This window comes from Salmo trutta, chromosome 13 (assembly GCF_901001165.1).
Source record: "Salmo trutta chromosome 13, fSalTru1.1, whole genome shotgun sequence".
Classification (NCBI taxonomy): Eukaryota; Metazoa; Chordata; class Actinopteri; order Salmoniformes; family Salmonidae; genus Salmo; species Salmo trutta.
In genome coordinates, this window is record NC_042969.1 from 38,357,606 (window position 1) to 38,378,968 (window position 21,363).

Genomic DNA, 21,363 nt, shown 5'->3' on the forward strand with positions numbered 1-21,363 from the left:
CATTCTAGTCACATTAGTGCACGTTAGCAACAACCATCCCAGTTTAGGGACACCCATCCCATAGAGGTTAAAGGTCCAATCCAGCTATTTTTATCTCAATATAAAAAAAATGTGGGTACAAATGAAGTACCTTACTGTAATTGTTTTCAATGAAATTGTCAAAAATAAGCAAAAATAGCTTCGTAGCAAAGAGCAATTTCTCAGGCAATAATTTTGCTAGGACTGTCTGGGAATGGTCTGAGAGGGGAGGGTAAAATGTAAAACTAGCTGTTATTGGCAGAGAGGTTTGGAACTCTTTCTTATTGTTCTATAAATTAATTTACAGTATGGTGATGTCACCATGGAAAGGCCAAAGCTCTATCCCACCAAAACGGGCAAATAAATGGGCAAATAAATTAACTTTATGTCCTGAATACAAAGCGTTTTGTTTGAGGCAACTCCAACACATCACTGAGTACCACTCTTTATATTTTTTCAAGCATGGTGGTGGCTGCATCATGTTATGGGTATGCCTGTCATTGGCAAGGACTAGGGAGTTTTTTAGGATAAAAAAAGCTAAGCACAGGCAAAATTCTAGTGTAAAACCTGGTTCAGTCTGCTTCCAACAAGCATTGTTTAAATTCACCTTTTAGCAGGACAATAACCTATAACACAAGGCCAAATATACACTGGAGTTGCTTACCAAGATGACATTAAAGGTTCCTGAGTGACCTAGTTACAGTTTTGACTGAAATCGTCTTGAAAATCTATGGCAAGACTAGAAAATGTCTGTCTAGCAATGATCAACAGCCAACTTGACAGAGCTTGAAGAATTTTGAAAAGCATAATGTGCAAATATTGTACAATCCAGGTATGCAAAGCTCTTAGAATTACCCATAAAGACTCACAGCTGTAATCGCTGCCTTAGGTGATTCTAACATATATTGACTCAGGGTTGTGAATACTTGTGTAAATGAAATATTTCTGTATTTCATTTTTCAATAAAGATTCTAAAAACATGTTTTCACTTTGACATTATGTGGTATTGTGTGTAGATGGGTGATAAAAATATAATATTTAATTCATTATGAATTAGGAGTATGAATACTTTGTTATGGCACTGTATATTCCTCCTCAAACTTGTTAAGATCTTGTCCTTGTTGGTTCACATTAGTTTGAATATTTACAAGCTCCTATTTTGTTTTTTACAATTTTTACATTTAACCTTTATTTAACTAGGCAAGTCAGTTAAGAACAAATTATTATTTACAATGACGGCCTACACCGGCCAAACCCAGACGACGCTGGGCCAATTGTGCTCCGCCCTATGGGACTCTCAATCACAGCCGGTTGTGATACAGCCTGGAATCGAACTAGGGTGTCTGTAGTGATGCCTCAAGCACCGAGATGCAGTGCCTTAGAACGCTGCGCCACTCGGGAGCCCTGTCGAATCCAGTCCAGAACCGCTCAAACAGGGGACTTAACATCTAAGATTGACTTACCCATTAAGCTTATTTTTGAGACAACACTTTTAAGAGTGGTGTTTCCTATAATAGGTATTAGTTTTCTGTATTAGAGGGTAGCTAACTAACACACATCTATTCTGAGTTCAATTAATGTGTCCAAGCTTTTGTTGCTATCATCAAATAACAATCTTGATTTCTCTCTCCCCCCTCCTCTATCGCTCTATTACTCCTTCTCTCTCTCTCCCTCTCTCTCTTCCTGCATTCCTCTCCCCCCTCCAGACCTGGCGCGTAGTGCTAGCCTATCAGAGAAGGAGTTGAAGGAGGCGAGGGTGAGGTCACAGATCATCGCGGCCCAGCTGACCGTCCCGTCTGGCTGCTCCAACTCTCGCGGCGTCCAGCTCTTCAACCGCCGCAAGCAGAGGGTCAACGCCTTCACGCTAGATAGCTGCGGGGAAAGAACGAGGGAACAGGAGAGAGACGGAGATAACAGGAACAACAACCTGACATGGGAAGAGGAGAGGGAGGGTCCTAGTGAAGGGACAGAGACAGAGACAGACAGACAACTGAACTGGAAGAACAGCAGCGGGACAAAACCACCACTCTGGTCGCCACCCTTTGGAAGTGAGGTCACAGGAAGTGACATCATGGAGGACAGAGGTGACGAGCACATCTACGAGGAAGTGGACGTGATACAAGAGAGACACTTCCAGCCGGTGAACGAGAGAGAAGAGGAGGAGGAAGAGAGGAGTGGAGAGAGAGAAAGAGAGGATATATACGAGGATATTGAAGGTGAAGTGAAGGATGAGATTATACAAGTAAATGACAACAACACTGGTTCAGTCAGAGAGGAAGTGGGGATGAATAGGGGCTCATACACATACCCCACAGCTCCCCTTGAGAGCTGGCGTAATGGCTTCCACAGCACCCAGGGCTCTGCTGGAGAGATCCAAAATGGCGGGCGAGTTTCTATGTCCCTGTCCAGACAGACCCCCACCATCGTCAACCGGACAGCCAGACCCTTCTTCTCCCCGCCCACCATACAGCTTAAGTCCCCAGAGGCCAGGAGTCCTGTCATGGATAACAACATACTCCCAGCCCCCTCCTATCCTACCCCCACTCTTTCACCAGCCCCCTCCTACTCCACTCCCCCTCTCCCTGCTTTCACTGCCACTCGCCCTGTCGCCTTCTCCCCTCCTCCCCCTCTTGCCTCATGCTCCATGCCTCCTCTCAAAGCCTTCCCCATCCATCCTCCTCCTCCCTCCCTGTCTCTCTCCAGTCCTCCTCCGAAGTCTACCGTCATGTTCCCTAGGTCTACAGCCGTCCCCCAGTACAACCCTCCTCCTACAGCTGCCCCAGTGTCCCAATATCTACCCCCCAACCCTCCTGTCACCCAATACATCCCTCCTCCAACCTCCCCCAGACCCAACACCTTTGTCCCCTTCACCCCTCAGCCTATTGGTCAACAGAACCAGCAGCAGCCAATCAAAACGGGCATTCTGGAGAAAGGGGCGGCGGCCATCAGACGATCGTCAACAGCCAGGAAGTCCATGTTCACCTTTAAGGAGAAGCCTGTCATGGCACCCAACCCTGAACTCCTCTCTCTGGTCCAGGGGAATGATGATAGGAAGAAGCACGGCCTCCGCTCCGTTCCCGACCCAGCCCCAGAGGAGGAGCTGCTGGCTCTGGGGGCCGAGGCCTCTAACTTCCTAGCCAGGGAGGAGGTGAAGGCGGAGGCTGCCAACGTGCCGGAGTGGTCCTCCTGTCTCAAGAGCTCCAGGACCAGGGAGCCCAGGGTTCAGCACCAGCCAGAGCAGACCCTGACCAACGCATCAGGGAAGGGGGCCGAGCTGTTCGCTAAGCGCCAGTCCAGGATGGAGAAGTACGTAGTGGAGAACCAGAATGTCTACGGTGGTGGAGGTGGTCAGATGAGGTCTCCGTCTCCCACCGCGTCTCTACCGCCGTCTTGGATCTATCCATCTAATATGCCTGGCCGGGTCAAAGCTATCGCTAACAACACTGACCTCAGCGCCAGGCTGACCCGGACCCTCCAGACCCCTCAGCCCGTGAACAGGAGGCCCAGCCAGCAGGCATCAACCCCGGCCCCGGTCCTCGCAGAACCACCCCTGGAGTACGGCTGCACCAAGATAGAGATGGACCTCTCCAGGCACCAACCCTACCAGCTCAACTCCTCCCTGTTTATCTTCAACCCAGTCCAGGACTCTACCAGCACCCTGCTGAGCGCTCTGCCCCGGGGGGCCCCGCCACCACCCAAACCCCTGGTCTCATCTGAGGCCTACTCCAGGCAGGCCTCCCTGCCCTCCTCCAACCCTCAGTCACACAACTACAACAGCCTGCCCCGCTTCAGGCCTACCCTGTCACCCTCACTTCAGCCCCCATCAGGAGGAATTGGAGGTAGGGATAACTATCCTCCACAACACGGGGGGACTCCACAGCTGAGGGACCCCAGGATCACCTCTCCTGTCTCTGCCTTCTCTCCGGAGAGAGTGGCCTCTCCTCGGACGAGTGTCCAGGCACCCAGACCCACATTCTCTGCCAAGAGGGTCGGGATCGAACCCCAGGTGTGGAGGCCTTCTTTCTTCTTCTACTGATAGATTTACTCTGTTTCTACTCTGCTTTTACTCTGCTTCTACTCTGTTTCTACTCTGCTTTTACTCTGTTTCTACTCTGCTTTTACTCTGCTTTAACTCTGTTTCTACTCTGCTTTTACTCTGCTTTAACTCTGTTTCTACTCTGCTTTTACTCTGTTTCTACTCTGCTTTTACTCTGTTTCTACTCTGCTTTTACTCTGCTTCTACTCTGTTTCTACTCTGCTTTTACTCTGTTTCTACTCTGCTTTTACTCTGCTTTAACTCTGTTTCTACTCTGCTTTTACTCTGTTTCTACTCTGCTTTTACTCTGTTTCTACTCTGCTTTTACTCTGTTTCTACTCTGCTTTTACTCTGCTTTAACTCTGTTTCTACTCTGCTTTTACTCTGCTTTAACTCTGTTTCTACTCTGCTTTTACTCTGTTTCTACTCTGCTTTTACTCTGTTTCTACTCTGCTTTTACTCTGTTTCTACTCTGCTTTTACTCTGCTTTAACTCTGTTTCTACTCTGCTTTTACTCTGTTTCTACTCTGCTTTTACTCTGCTTTTACTCTGTTTCTACTCTGCTTTTACTCTGCTTTAACTCTGTTTCTACTCTGCTTTTACTCTGTTTCTACTCTGCTTTTACTCTGCTTTAACTCTGTTTCTACTCTGCTTTTACTCTGTTTCTACTCTGCTTTTACTCTGTTTCTACTCTGCTTTTACTCTGTTTCTACTCTGCTTTTACTCTGCTTTAACTCTGTTTCTACTCTGCTTTTACTCTGAACTGTGTTAACACGACCAAAGTACAACAGATAGACAAACAAGAGAACCTTATTTTACTATATTACACACAACAGATACTGGATACACACACTAGGTTTATTGGATAGCTAGATACTACAGGATTAGACGTCACTGTTGATGTTATTTCACAGTACAAAACTCAACATAGATTATTTCTCTACACCCAAAACGCAAATATTTGGTTGGAGTTCTTTGTGGAATCTTGATTTCATGGTTTGGATTTTTGCTGCTTCATTAGTGATTAAACAAAACAAGTCTGCTATGCAACTGAAAAACACCCTCTGTATGCTATAGATCCAGAGATCAACAAACACTATGCTATAGATCCAGAGATCAACAAGCACTATGCTATAGATCCAGAGATCAACAAGCACTATGCTATAGATCCAGAGATCAACACACACTATGCTATAGATCCAGAGATCAACAAACACTATGCTATAGATCCAGATATCAACAAACACTATGCTATAGATCCAGAGATCAACAAACACTATGCTATAGATCCAGAGATCAACAAACACTATGCTATAGATCCAGAGATCAACAAACACTATGCTATAGATCCAGAGATCAACAAACACTATGCTATAGATCCAGAGATCAACAAGCACTATGCTATAAATCCAGATATCAACAAACACTATGCTATAGATCCAGAGATCAACAAGCACTATGCTATAAATCCAGATATCAACAAACACTATGCTATAGATCCAGAGATCAACACACACTATGCTATAGATCCAGAGATCAACAAACACTATGCTATAGATCCAGAGATCAACAAACACTATGCTATAGATCCAGAGATCAACAAGCACTATGCTATAAATCCAGATATCAACAAACACTATGCTATAGATCCAGAGATCAACACACACTATGCTATAGATCCAGAGATCAACAAACACTATGCTATAGATCCAGAGATCAACAAACACTATGCTATAGATCCAGAGATCAACAAACACTATGCTATAGATCCAGAGATCAACAAACACTATGATATAGATCCAGAGATCAACAAACACTATGCTATAGATCCAGAGATCAACATGCACTATGCTATAAATCCAGAGATCAACAAACACTATGCTATAGATCCAGAGATCAACAAGCACTATGCTATAGATCCAGAGATCAACAAACACTATGCTATAGATCCAGAGATCAACAAACACTATGCTATACATCCAGAGATCAACAAACACCCTCTGTATGTTGTAGATTCAGAGCTCAAGTCTAAAAATTCAAAGGAACATTATGTCAGTTAAGAGGGGATATATGTGGTACTATTTGCCAAATAAAAACCACAAAGTGCACTTGAGCTTTGGAAAAGCCCAATTTTCTGTCAGCTCCTAAATAACTTTGGGATGAGAAATCGGGTTCACACTTTTTAATTAATTTTTACATTGTTTTTCCCATCTCCAGAAAGACTTGAGACAGAGAGATACAAAGCCCTTCAACAGATGCGCTGGCGTCTAATTTTATGATCTATGATTTGTAGTTTAATACAAGCTTACAGACATGAAAGTATCAGGCAGGGAACTCCCTTTAATGTCTCTGTTTCTAATATAGACTGACTGCTGTTTGAAATTGCACCCCATTCCCTTTATAGTACACTACTTTTGACCAGGTCCCATAGGGCGCTGGTCAAAAGTGTAGTGCACTATATAGGAAATAGGGTGCCATTTGGGACATATAACCTAGACTTCTGATTCTCAGTTTCTCTGCCCTTAGTTGGAGAACCACTAAATGACATACTACCACTGTCCTGTGAGCCCTGGCTCTGAGACCGTTGATGACAGTCATGTACACACTGCACTTGTTCTGCATGCAATTTGACGTAATGTAAACTTCTACGGTTTTACCACTCGACTGATTTATACATAGAACAACAACGAATGAAAATATAGCTCAAGAGTGTTTTTAGATTCACCATGTTGATCACTAAACCAGCTAGCTGACAACAATGACTATGGTTTCTCTGTTCCTCTCTTCTTTGATGGACTGATTTCTGTTTTCCTATTAAGTTTCTGTATCTATACACTTCTCTTTTCTGTAGGACTGTTTCTGCATTTATAAACGTTCTGTTTCTCTCCTGGTTAAAGCTTAATGCTTTCTGTTTCTCTCCTGGTTAAAGCTTAATGCTTTCTGTTTCTCTCCTGGTTAAAGCTTAATGCTTTCTGTTTCTCTCCTGGTTAAAGCTTAATGCTTTCTGTTTCTCTCCTGGTTAAAGCTTTATGCTTTCTGTTTCTCTCCTGATTAAAGCTTTATGCTTTCTGTTTCTCTCCTGGTTAAAGCTTTATCCTTTCTGTTTCTCTCCTGGTTAAAGCTTAATGCTTTCTGTTTCTCTCCTGGTTAAAGCTTTATCCTTTCTGTTTCTCTCCTGGTTAAAGCTTAATGCTTTCTGTTTCTCTCCTGGTTAAAGCTTTATTCTTTCTGTTTCTCTCCTGGTTAAAGCTTTATGCTTTCTGTTTATCTCCTGGTTAAAGCTTAATGCTTTCTGTTTCTCTCCTGGTTAAAGCTTTATTCTTTCTGTTTCTCTCCTGGTTAAAACTTTATGCTTTCTGTTTCTCTCCTGGTTAAAGCTTTATGCTTTCTGTTTCTCTCCTGATTAAAGCTGTATCCTTTCTGTTTTCCTGGGACCTGCTTTCTTTTGTTTTGTTTTTCTACCTTTCCTTATTTTCTTCTGTTTCTTCTATCCTGCTGTTTTCCATTCATCTACCTGTATTGTACCTTAACGTTCGGTTCTTTTCCTGCCCTGACTTTTCTGTTGTCGTAGTTTAATGAAGCATATAGTACATTGAACAAATGTAGATCTCTGCAGGAAAACATTTGAAAGCAGTTAGACACAGAATGAATGTTTATTCCTGAAGGCTAACACCCAGTTTAATAGTCAAAGAGCTGGCAGAGTACACAACAGATACATACATCAATGCAAAACAGACAATCAGCCTTTTTAAGAAGTAACAGTTTTAAAAGATTCTCCCTGAAGATAAAGGAAACACCTTGTACAGTATGAGTGATTACACTGCATTCTACAACCTGTTTCTTTTGTGAAGAAAGGGTCTTAGCTTTCTAAAAGCCCCCGAGAGTTAAAAGCATTCAGACAAATGGTATTACCCATGGCCCCTACCTTCAAAAGAATGGTATGACCCATTGGCCTTTCTTGTCTAGCATGAAAACACTCCAGGCTCAAGGTATAAATTACCCTTAGCCTGACCTGGTGAAATATACACTGCTCAAAAAAATAAAGGGAACACTAAAATAACACATCCTAGATCTGAATGAATGAAATAATCTGATTAAATACTTTTTTCTTTACATAGTTAAATGTGCTGACAACAAAATCACACAAAAATAATCAATGGAAATCCAATTTATCAACCCATGGAGGTCTGGATTTGGAGTCACACTCAAAATTAAAGTGGAAAACCACACTACAGGCTGATCCAACATTGATGTAATGTCCTTAAAACAAGTCAAAATGAGGCTCAGTAGTGTGTGTGGCCTCCACGTGCCTGTATGACCTCCCTACAACGCCTGGGCATGCTCCTGATGAGGTGGCGGATGGTCTCCTGAGGGATCTCCTCCCAGACCTGGACTAAAGCATCCGCCAACTCCTGGACAGTCTGTGGTGCAACATTGTGTTGGTAGATGTGGCGAGACATGATGTCCCAGATGTGCTCAATTGGATTCAGGTCTGGGGAACGGGCGGGCCATTCCATAGCATCAATGCCTTCCTCTTACAGGAACTGCTGACACACTCCAGCCACATGAGGTCTAGCATTGTCTTGCATTAGGAGGAACCCAGGGCCAACCGCACCAGCATATGGTCTCACAAGGGGTCTGAGGATCTCATCTCGGTACCTAATGGCAGTCAGGCTACCTCTGGCGAGCACATGGAGGGCTGTGCTGCCCCCCAAAGAAATGCCACCCCACACCATGACTGACCCACCGCCAAACCGGTCATGCTGGAGGATGTTGCAGGCAGCAGAACGTTCTCCACGGCGTCTCCAGACTCTGTCACGTCTGTCACACGTGTTCAGTGTGAACCTGCTATCATCTGTGAAGAGCACAGGGCGCCAGTGGCGAATTTGCCAATCTTGGTGTTCTCTGGCAAATGCCAAACGTCCTGCACGGTGTTGGGCTGTAAGCACAACTCCCACCTGTGGACGTCGGGCCCTCATACCACCCTCATGGAGTCTGTTTCTGACCGTTTGAGCAGACACATGCACATTTGTGGCCTGCTGGAGGTCATTTTGCAGGGCTCTGGCAGTGCTCCTCCTGCTCCTCCTTGCACAAAGGCGGAGGTAGCGGTCCTGCTGCTGGGTTGTTGCCCTCCTACGGCCTCCTCCACGTCTCCTGATGTACTGGCCTGTCTCCTGGTAGCGCCTCCATGCTCTGGACACTACGCTGACAGACACAGCAAACCTTCTTGCCACAGCTCGCACTGATGTGCCATCCTGGATGAGCTGCACTACCTGAGCCACTTGTGTGGGTTGTAGACTCCGTCTCATGCTACCACTAGAGTGAAAGCACCGCCAGCATTCAAAAGTGACCAAAACATCAGCCAGGAAGCATAGGAACTGTGAAGTGGTCTGTGGTCACCACCTGCAGAACCACTCCTTTATTGGGGGTGTCTTGCTAATTGCCTATAATTTCCACCTGTTGTCTATTCCATTTGCACAACAGCATGTGAAATTGATTGTCAATCAGTGTTGCTTCCTAAGTGGACAGATCGATTTCACAGAAGTGTGATTGACTTGGAGTTACATTGTGTTGTTTAAGTGTTCCCTTTATTTTTTTGAGCAGTATACATGGCGGACGCTCAGTCAAGCTAGTAGTCTGGACTACTTTCTTATTTAATTCTTGCTGGCACCAAAAGTTTAAAAAAGTGAAATTGGTGACAGAATGCGGTCAGACCATCAAATAATTGGCATACACATTACTCTTACAGAATTTTCATGTGGGCAAGGATATTGGACATTTAATCAAAGCCTATTCGTTGACAACTTGTTTTTAACTAGGACAGAATAATTTATAACAGATTTTCAGAAAACCAGTCCGTATCTGGTGTGACCACCATTTGGCTCATGCAGCACGACACATCTCCTTCGAATAGAGTTGATCAGACTGTTGATTGTGGCCTGTGGAATGTTGTCCCACTCCTCTTCAATGGCTGTGAGAAGTTGCTCGATATTGGCGGGAACTGGAACACGCTGTCGCACACATCGATCCAGAGCATCCCAAACATGCTTAATGGGTGACATGTCTGGTGAGTATGCAGGCCTTGGAAGAACTGGGATATTTTCAGCTTCCAGGAATTGTGTACAGATCGTTGTGACATGGGGGCCGTGCATTATCATGCTGAAACTTGAGGTGATGGCGGCGGATGATTGGCACGACAAGTGGATCTCATCACGGTATCTCTGCGCATTCAAATTGCCATCAATAAAATGCAATGCCAATATCATAACCCCACCGCCAACATGGGGCACTCTGTTCACAACATTGACATCAGCAAACCCACACTAATACACGCTGTTTGCCATCTGTGTAATGTTCATGCTGTTTAATCAGCTTCTTGATGCGCCACACCTGTCAGGTGGATGGATTATCTTGACAAAGGAGAAATGCTCACTAACAGGTATGTAAACACATTTTTGCACAAAATGTAAGATAAATACACTTTTTGTGCGTATAAAACATTTCTTGGATATTTTATTTCAGCTCATGAAACATAGGACCAACACTTTACATGTTGCGTTTTATATTTCTGTTCAGTATAGTATGTATAAGCTGGAAGTAGAAGCTTAAGTGTTGTCCATTAGTTTACTCCAATTAGGGGAGGGTGGTAGGGTTAGGGGAAAATAATAATGGAAAATATATTTAAAAATAAATGGGTGATTGGAAATGATGCAGACAATTACATTGATGGAAGCCACAATCTTTCTGCAAGAGTTACCCTTAGGGCCTAGGTATAGATCTAGGATCAGCCTACTCTTTCCAAATCCTAACCTTCACCATTATGGAGTAGAACGCAAATGGTCAAAACTGACCTGAGATCAGTCTATCCTGTCTATACACACCATTCACATACAGTGGCTTGCGAAAGTATTCACCCCCTTGGCATTTTTCATATTTTGTTGCCTTACAACCTGGAATTAAAATTGATTTTGGGGGGGTTGTATCATTTGATTTACACAACATGCCTACCACTTTGAAGATGAAAAATATGTTTTATTGTGAAACAAACAAGAAATAAAACAGAAAAACAGAAAACTTGAGTGTGCATAACTATTCCCCCCCCTCCCCCCAAAAAGTCAATACTTTGTAGAGCTACCTTTTGCAGCAATTACAGCTGCAAGTCTCTTGGGGTATGTCTCTATAAGCTTGGCACATCTAGCCACTGGGATTTTTTTCCCCCATTCCTCAAGGCAAAACTGCTCCAGCTCCTTCAAGTTGGATGGGTTCCTCTTGTGTACAGCAATCTTTAAGTCATACCACAGATTCTCAATTGGATTGAGGTCTGGGCTTTGACTAGGCCATTCCAAGACATTTAAATGTTTCCCCTTAAACCACTCAAGTGTTGCTTTAGCAGTATGCTTAGAGTCATTGTCCGGCTGGAAGGGGAACCTCCTTCCCAGTCTCAAATCTATGGAAGACTGAAAATGTCCCTGTATTTAGCGCCATCCATCATTCCTTCAATTCTGACCAGTTTCCTAGTCCCTGCCGATGAAAAACATCCCCACAGCATGATGCTGCCACCACCATGCTTCACTGTGGGAATGTTGTTCTGTGGGTGATGAGAGGTGTTGGGTTTGCGCCAGACATAGCATTTTTCTTGATGGCCAAAAAGCTACATTTTTGTCTCATCTGACCAGAGTACCTTCTTCCATATGTTTGGGGAGTCTCCCACATACCTTTTGGTGAACACCAAATGTGTTTGCTTATTTTTTTCTTTAAGCAATGGCTTTCTTTTCTGGCCACTCTTCCGTAAAGCCCAGCTCTGTGGAGTGTATGGCTTAAAATGGTCCTATGGACAGATACTTCAGGGTTATCTTTGGTCTCTTTGTTGCCTCTCTAATTAATGCCCTCCTTGCCTGGTCCGTGAGTTTTGGTGGGCAGCCCTCTCTTGGCAGGTTTGTTGTGGTGCCATATTCTTTCCATTTTGTTTTTATAATGGATTTAATGGTGCTCCGTGGGATGTTCAAAGTTTCTGATATTTTTTTATAACCCAACCCTGATCTGTACTTCTCCACAACTTTGTCCCTGTTTGGAGAGATCCTTGGTCTTCATGGTGTTGCTTGCTTGGTGGTGCCCCTTGCTTGGTGGTGCCCCTTGCTTGGTGGTGCCCCTTGCTTAGTGGTGTTGCAGACTCTGGGGCCTTTCAGAACAGGTATATATATATATATATATATATATATATATATATACTGCTCAAAAAAATAAAGGGAACACTTAAACAACACATCCTAGATCTGTATGAAATAAATAATATTATTAAATACTTTTTTCTTTACATAGTTGAATGTGCTGACAACAAAATCACACAAAAATAATCAATGGAAATCCAATTTATCAACCCATGGAGGTCTGGATTTGGAGTCACACTCAAAATTAAAGTGGAAAACCACACTACAGGCTGATCCAACTTTGATGTAATGTCCTTAAAACAAGTCAAAATGAGGCTCAGTAGTGTGTGTGGCCTCCACGTGCCTGTATGACCTCCCTACAAAGCCTGGGCATGCTCCTGATGAGGTGGCGGATGGTCTCCTGAGGGATCTCCTCCCAGACCTGGACTAAAGCATCCGCCAACTCCTGGACAGTCTGTGGTGCAACGTGGCGTTGGTGGATGGAGCGAGACATGATGTCCCAGATGTGCTCAATTGGATTCAGGTATGGGGAACGGGCGGGCCAGTCCATAGCATCAATGCCTTCCTCTTGCAGGAACTGCTGACACACTCCAGCCACATGAGGTCTAGCATTGTCTTGCATTAGGAGGAACCCAGGGCCAACCGCACCAGCATATGGTCTCACAAGGGATCTGAGGATCTCATCTCGGTACCTAATGGCAGTCAGGATACCTCTGGCGAGCACATGGAGGGCTGTGCGGCCCCACAAAGAAATGCCACCCCACACCATGACTGACCCACCGCCAAACCGGTCATGCTGGAGGATGTTGCAGGCAGCAGAACGTTCTCCACGGCGTCTCCAGACTCTGTCACGTCTGTCACATGTGCTCGGTGTGAACCTGCTTTCATCTGTGAAGAGCACAGGGCGCCAGTGGCGAATTTGCCAATCTTGGTGTTCTCTGGCAAATGTCAAATGTCCTGCACGGTGTTGGGCTTTAAGCACAACCCCCACCTGTGGACGTCGGGCCCTCATACCACCCTCATGGAGTCTGTTTCTGACCGTTTGAGCAGACACATGCACATTTGTGGCCTGCTGGAGGTCATTTTGCAGGGCTCTGGCAGTGCTTCTCCTGCTCCTCCTTGCACAAAGGCGGAGGTAGCGGTCCTGCTGCTGGGTTGTTGCCCTCCTACGGCCTCCTCCACGTCTCCTGATGTACTGGCCTGTCTCCTGGTAGTGCCTCCATGCTCTGGACACTACGCTGACAGACACAGCAAACCTTCTTGCCACAGCTCGCATTGATGTGCCATCCTGGATGAGCTGCACTACCTGAGCCACTTGTGTGGGTTGTAGACTCCGTCTCATGCTACCACTAGAGTGAAAGCACCGCCAGCATTCAAAAGTGACCAAAACATCAACCAGGAAGCATAGGAACTGAGAAGTGGTCTGTGGTCCCCAGCTGCAGAACCACTCCTTTATTGGGGATGTCTTGCTAATTGCCTATAATTTCCACCTGTTGTCTATTCCATTTGCATAACAGCATGTGAAATGTATTGTCAATCAGTGTTGCTTCCTAAGTGGACAGTTTGATTTCACAGAAGTGTGATTGACTTGGAGTTACATTGTGTTGTTTAAGTGTTCCCTTTATTTTTTTGAGCAGTGTGTGTGTGTGTGTATATATATATATATATATATATATATATATATATATATGAGATCATGTGACCGATCATGTGACACTTAGATTGCACACAGGTGGACTTTATTTAACTAATTATGTGACTTCTGAAGGTAATTGGTTGCCACAGATCTTATTTAGGGGCTTCATAGCAAAGGGGGTCAATATATATGCAGTTATTTTTTTCATTTCACTTCACCAATTTGGACTATTTTGTATATGTCCATTACATGAAATCCAAATAAAAATAAATGTACAGATTGTAATGCAACAAAATAGTAAAAACGCCAAGGGGGATGAATACTTTTGCAAGGGACTGTACAGGTATTTATATTCTTGGCTCTGACATTGCTCTTTCTGATGTCTTTTTAAACATATGGATGATGTGTGCATTGTTATTGTTTTGCTAGATATTACTGCACTGTTGGAGCTGGAAACATAAGCAATTTGCTGCACTTGCAATAACATAAGTAAAACTTTGTATGCGCTCTATAAACTTTGATTCATTTTGATTTGTATAGGGGGTAACTTCAGAGTTACACTGGTTCAAGTGGAAAATAAAGCTCCCGAAGACCCTAGGCAGGGTAACAGCAAATCTTGATAACATTTGCTCAAAGTTCATGTTGTCCTTAGGGCAAAATAGGCACAGATCTAGGATCAGCTTGCCCATGCCAAATACTAAATGTAACCAGTAGGGGTTGAAAAGTGCAAAACTGACCGTAGATCAGTGTCGTACTCTGAATCTGATGAACACTAGTTCAAGGTGAAAAGAAAGCTCCCCAGGAGTCTTTGCCAGGTATCAGCAAAGCCTGTGAGAGCTTAACATAATAAGAAACTCTCTTGTAAAAGCAGGCCTACAGTACCAAAGCCAACATAAGTCTAGGGAACAGCATATCTGCCATGCTCTTCAGGAGCCTAGGGAACAGCAGACCTACAGTACCAGGCTCTTCAGGAGCCTAGAGAACAGCAGACCGACAGTACCAGGCTCTTCAGGAGCCTAGAGAACAGCATATCTACCAAGCTCTTCAGGAGCCTAGAGAACAGCAGACCTACAGTACCAGGCTGTTCAGGAGCCTAGAGAACAGCAGACCTACAGTACCAGGCTCTTCAGGAGCCTAGAGAACAGCATATCTACCAAGCTCTTCAGGAGCCTAGAGAACAGCAGACCTACAGTACCAGGCTCTTCAGGAGCCTAGAGAACAGCAGACCTACAGTACCAGGCTCTTCAGGAGCCTAGAGAACAGCAGACCTACAGTACTAGGCTCTTCAGGAGCCTAGAGAACAGCAGACCTACAGTACCAGGCTGTTCAGGAGTCTAGAGAACAGCAGACCTACAGTACCAGGCTGTTCAGGAGCCTAGAGAAAAGCAGACCTACAGTACCAGGCTCTTCAGGAGCCTAGAGAACAGCAGACCTACAGTACCAGGCTGTTCAGGAGCCTAGAGAACAGCAGACCTACAGTACCAGGCTCTTCAGGAGCCTAGAGAACAGCAGACCTACAGTACCAGGCTCTTCAGGAGCCTAGAGAACAGCAGACCTACAGTACCAGGCTGTTCAGGAGCCTAGAGAACAGCAGACCTACAGTACCAAGCTCCTCAGGAGCCTAGAGAACAGCAGACCTACAGTACCAAGCTCTTCAGGAGCCTAGAGTACAGCAGACCTACCAAGCTCTTCAGGAGCCTAGAGAACAGCATACCTACAGTACCAGGCTCTTCAGGAGCCTAGAGAACAGCAGACCTACAGTACCAGGCTGTTCAGGAGCCTAGAGAACAGCAGACCTACAGTACCAGGCTCTTCAGGAGCCTAGAGAACAGCAGACCTACAGTACCAGGCTCTTCAGGAGCCTAGAGAACAGCAGACCTACAGTACCAGGCTCTTCAGGAGCCTAGAGAACAGCAGACCTACAGTACCAAGCTCTTCAGGAGCCTAGAGAACAGCAGACCTACAGTACCAGGCTCTTCAGGAGCCTAGAGAACAGCAGACCTACAGTACCAGGCTGTTCAGGAGCCTAGAGAACAGCAGACCTACAGTACCAGGCTCTTCAGCAGCCTAGAGAACAGCATATCTACCAAGCTCTTCAGGAGCCTAGAGAACAGCAGACCTACCAAGCTCTTCAGGAGCCTAGAGAACAGCATATCTACCAAGCTCTTCAGCAGCCTAGAGAACAGCATATCTACCAAGCTCTTCAGGAGCCTAGAGAACAGCAGACCTACCAAGCTCTTCAGGAGCCTAGACAACAGCATATCTACCAAGCTCTTCAGAAGCCTAGAGAACAGCATATCTACCAAGCTCTTCAGGAGCCTAGAGAACAGCAGATCTCCATAAAGGTTAGTCAACTCAGCTTGGCCAAACTGCTGTAACGTGAGAGGGACACTGAAGACCAGGTGTCCTGTTTGGTTAATTAAGGGAGCTCACACACACACACACACACACACACACACACACACACACACACACACACACACACACACACACACACACACACACACACACACAGATTGGAGCTGATAGTCTGGGTTGCTATGCAGTCTGTTTTCAGCCCGACTTGTTGTTTTCTTGTCAAGGACACCATGTAACATGGTTAAAAACAGTTAGGTAGCCAAGTCTGTGAGCTGAATGAATAGAACTAAATTCCTCTGTCGATCATGTTCAATATATTCAAATGTTTTAAATGGACAGTTCACTATCTTTTCCTTAAATACACCCAGTGGTGGAAAAAGTACTCAATTGTCGTACTTGAGTAAAAGTAAAGATACCCTTAATAGAAAATGACTCAAGTAAAAGTGAAAGTCACCCAGTAAAATACTACTTGAGTAAAAGTCTAAAAGTATTTGGTTTTAAATATACTTTAAATATACTGGTAGATATGCTGGTTCTGAGGTCATTCTGTAGCCTATACACTAAGTGCTACCGGCGCTGTTTTGTTTGGTCTGTTGTAGATTTCACTTCTTACAGCACTGTCAATCAAAAAAAACACATCTTCCCTCATTTAACATTTTTAATGGTGCCTTACATTCATGTCTCTTTCCCTAGATTAACATTATCATGGTGCCTTACATTGTCTCTATACCCTAATTTAACATTATCATGGTGCCTTACATTAATGTCTCTTTACCCTAATTTAACATTATCATGGTGCCTTACATGAATGTCTCTATACCCTAATTTAACATTATCATGGTGCCTTACATTAATGTCTCTATACCCTAATTTAACATTATCATGGTGCCTTACATTAATGTCTCTATACCCTAATTTAACATTATCATGGTGCCTTACATGAATGTCTCTATACCCTAATTTAACATTATCATGGTGCCTTACATGAATGTCTCTATACCCTAATTTAACATTATCATGGTGCCTTACATTAATGTCTCTATACCCTAATTTAACATTATCATGGTGCCTTACATTAATGTCTCTATACCCTAATTTAACATTATCATGGTGTTTTACATTCATGTCTCTGTACTTTTAATCTCTCTCCACAGATGAGGAAGGAGTCCCCTCCGACCACGACCACCACCACCACCCCCACCAGGACACCGCAGTTCACCCGTCGGTTCAGCAGCCCAGAGGGACTCCCCACTTCCAGGCCCCTCCACCAGGCGACAGCCACCTCCCCTGCCTCCCCACCCTGGGAGACAAGGTACAAGTCACCCACTGTGGTCAACCAAGCCACCAAACCCTTCTCCACAGCCTCTTTATCCAGGCCTAAACCATCCACTACCACCTCACCTATATCGCCTGTATCTCCCTGGGGGTCCCGCTGTCAATCCCCTAACATCAACCAGACAACCAAGCCTTTCTCCACCATCATTTCCAACTCTTCCTCTTCCAGACCCTCTCACCAAGGCACCATCACCTCTCCTCTCTCCCCCTCACCCCTGTCCCCTCCCTGGGGTTCCAGATGCCAGTCTCCCATCGTCAGCCCCAGCCCCAACAACTCCAAGGCAAACCATCGCCTGTTAGCCAAGAACATCATCAACGCCGCCAAACGTAAAAACAGCCCGTCCCCAGGTGCTCTGAGCGGCCACAACCTCCCAATCTCCCCACTAGGTGACAACACCACCCACCAGCACCACCAGGGCTACGACCACCAGCACCACCATATCAGCTCCAAACCACCCTTCAGCCCCTACCAGTCCAGGGCCATGGGGTGCCAGTCCCCCCCCTTCACCAGCCCACCTCCCACCCCTACAGGGGTGATCCGGTCCCCAGTAAGGCTCTACAACACCAGGTCCCTCACTGACTCGGATGCTTCAGTGGAGTCGGAGGACTCTGGGCTGAGGTCTCCAGGACTGCAGCGTTCCCACAACATCAGTCCCCGGGGCTGGGGCGGCAGCCTGAGGGTTAAGAGGGGTAGTTTTGGCACCGACCTATAGGGGGAGCCGGGGAGAGAGGGTCAGGAGAAAGGACCATTGAGCTTACTCAATAAGAGAAGAAGAAAACCCAGAGAGGACATTGATAAAGGGACTGGTGGGTTTTGGGCAATTCTTAATTTCATTGACGTATAGGAGCATCTAAGATGGAGGGCTCAGAGCTTGCCTCACAGGTGAGATATGGAAAGGACTTTGAAAGGAATTGATCTTGTGTGTTTGTTGCTTTGGAGCATCCAGGAGTAAGGGATAATATGATGCCCTTACAACACAGCTGGGACATAGAAGCAACCTATCTGGTGATTCAAAAGTCCACTAAAACCCACCGATTTGTCTGGCTGGCTATAGAAGAGTCCAGGACCATCAAGCTCAGAGTTAGCTCAACAGTGGGATTACTGAGAGGAGATTGAATGGACTGTTGCCTCTGCCTCTCATTCTTACATCTTATAAAATACGTTATACATTTATTTCACAAAAAAAGAAGGAAATTGAAGGGATTCTAAAATCCAAAGCGACCTGTCCGCAACTTTATATTTGGATGATGTCATTGAAAAAATGAAATGTGTTGTATTCAGGAATTGCTGAAATGTAAAACTAGCTTACTTGCATTTGACTACGACAAAAGTTCAATGAAAAATACAATTATTACAGTAGCTCACGTATGCTTACTCTAAATAATTCTTTATTCTCATTTATACCCCCCCCCTAAAAAAAAATCTAAGGGCAAGATAACCAAAAAAATACCAAAGACAATATCTGGAATGATGCAGTGTTTTCAAAACAGTGTTACACTTTTCCTCCCCCACGTAAGACATTGATAATGTGATGTTGTAGATATGCTTTTGCAGTTATTTCATATATATATATATATATATATATATATATATATATGTTTTAATGTTGCTGGATATACATTGGAGTAGAAAGGAATGCAGTTAAACCATAGGTTGACATGATGTTTGCAGGTCAGACACAGGTCAAACTGGGGAGAGAGAGAGAGGCTGTATTCAAAATGGTACCCTATTCTCTACAGGATATAGTGCACTACTTTTGACCCGAGCATTATGGAACCTAGTCAAAAGTAGTGCACTATATAGGTAATATGGTGTCATTTGGGATATATACAGAGTATTGATCAGTTTCAGTACCGTAGTAGTAGTGTCTACAGGGAGGCAGGTATAGGAGTTTTGTAATATAATATTACAGCTTACTGGACTATGCTTTCATCAAGAAATCCCTTTGAAAGTTGCCGTGATATTTAGTAGATTATGAAAACAAAGATGGACTATACTCTTCCCTCTGAATGAGTACGTAGAGATAGAATGGGTAGAGTCAGAGCCATATATTTACATTGACATTTTATAGATATGGTTCTGGTTACATTGTAGTTTCTCTACCATTCCATAACCTTACTATGCAAATAATCAAGAAACATTGGCGTTATTGTGGTATTGATAGCATCACAAATGGCCCCAAAAAACATACACTACACTACACTACACTACACTACACTACACTACACTACACTACAGTATATCCTTTTTAGTGAACAGGGAAACAACAAACGTACACTACAGTGTATCCTTTTTAGTGAACAGGGAAACAACAAACGTACACTACAGTGTATCCCTTTTAGTGAACAGGGAAACAACAAACGCACACTACAGTATATCCTTTTTAGTGAACAGGGAAACCACAAACGTACACTACAGTGTATCCTTTTTAGTGAACAGGGAAAAAACAAACGTACACTACAGTATATCCTTTTTAGTGAACAGGGAAACAACAACACTTCTTATGCAGTCTTTACCTATTTGCAGTGCAATAATGCATCTATCCCCTCTATATACTGTATATACAGTTACTGTATGTTGTTTTATGTACTGCTTTGTTTCAAATGAATGTACAGATTGGCAGGTAGAAGAGAGACAGAGACAGACAAAGAGGAAGTTTGTGTAGGTTTACAGTATATGTTAACCAATGGGACACAATGTTATCGTTTCTAATAATGAAATGTCTACTGTCCGGGCACCGACAACATACAAACAATGGCTGGGGACATGAAAATGACAACAAATATAGTATGTAGAAATACTACATTCTGAGTGATCTATATGAAACCAAGGTTTTGTTGTCACTAATGTTGTAGGGACAAACATCTGTGTGTACCACAACGATCAAGGTAGCCAATAGGAAAGATTAATAAAAAATAAAAAAGGCATTCCACAAGAGATGGTTGAGAGAATGTTGCAGTCAGATGTTAGGTTTGGGATCAAACTCTTGCTGAAGCAAGGCCCTGTATTCCACATACAATACTCTAAATGCACATTTCAGTTTGCTTTAGATTTTGCATTTGAACAAGTTTCACTTGATTTTGTACTTCTTTGATTCATTCCATATTCCTATTGGCACACAGTATCGGACTGACTTTGATTGGCTGAAACAGGTGTCATTCACAAAAGAAACCACACTGTTCTCCATAATTGTCATAGTACCACAATATAATAGCCTGTTTATGTTATACAGTTAAAAAACAATTATCAGTAAATGTAAACGTTGCACTTCAACCCTCAGGAGGCATTGTGTATTTCAAGGCGGGGGGGGGGGGGGGGGGGGGGGGTCACCAAGGCCACCGACGTCATTCCACATCTCTCCCTCCAGCCCCGTAGCGGATCACAAACAGAACAGGAATGGTTCTATCATTGTCCCCTAAACACATAGGACTCTTATGTGACCGCTGCATCAGCAGATTACTGACTAGTCACATGTGGGCTGTATTCATTAGACACCAAAAAGAAGAAAAAAGAGGATAGAAACAGGAAGGGACTACCTGAGCTTGTCCAATAAGGATTTGTTTTCCATTGCACAGCATTTTGCTACAGTGTGCCCTAATGAATATGACCCTGATGTGTTGAATCTCTGACTGACAGGGACAGCTGGTATTATGGTGACTTGGCACCCTGGGTAAGCAGGAATAACCTTCTCACTGTCATGGCTGCGTCTTAAATGGCATCCTATTCAGAGTAAACACATTTAGCTACTTGGTTTTCCTTGTGACAGCGAAGGTTATTGTCAGAACATTCACAACAGGAAAGGGGAAATGCA

At 44.2% G+C, this 21,363-nt stretch overlaps 1 protein-coding gene across 5 annotated transcripts in view; it reads left to right on the plus strand.

Annotated features, from left to right (window-relative positions):
- The window catches only part of synpo (synaptopodin), a 66,929-nt gene extending 45,873 nt beyond the window's left edge, over positions 1–21,056 (plus strand). For 4 of the 5 annotated variants that reach the window (XM_029772044.1, XM_029772042.1, XM_029772043.1 and 1 more), the window contains 2 exons: positions 1,725–4,024; positions 17,371–21,056. In XM_029772044.1, the coding sequence (XP_029627904.1) occupies positions 1,725–4,024; positions 17,371–18,264 (3,194 nt within the window). In that variant the 3' untranslated portion in view covers positions 18,265–21,056. The remainder of the gene's footprint in view (positions 1–1,724; positions 4,025–17,370) is intronic. The other variant, XM_029772046.1, reaches the window with a different exon arrangement.
- The last annotated feature ends 307 nt before the right edge of the window (positions 21,057–21,363 follow it).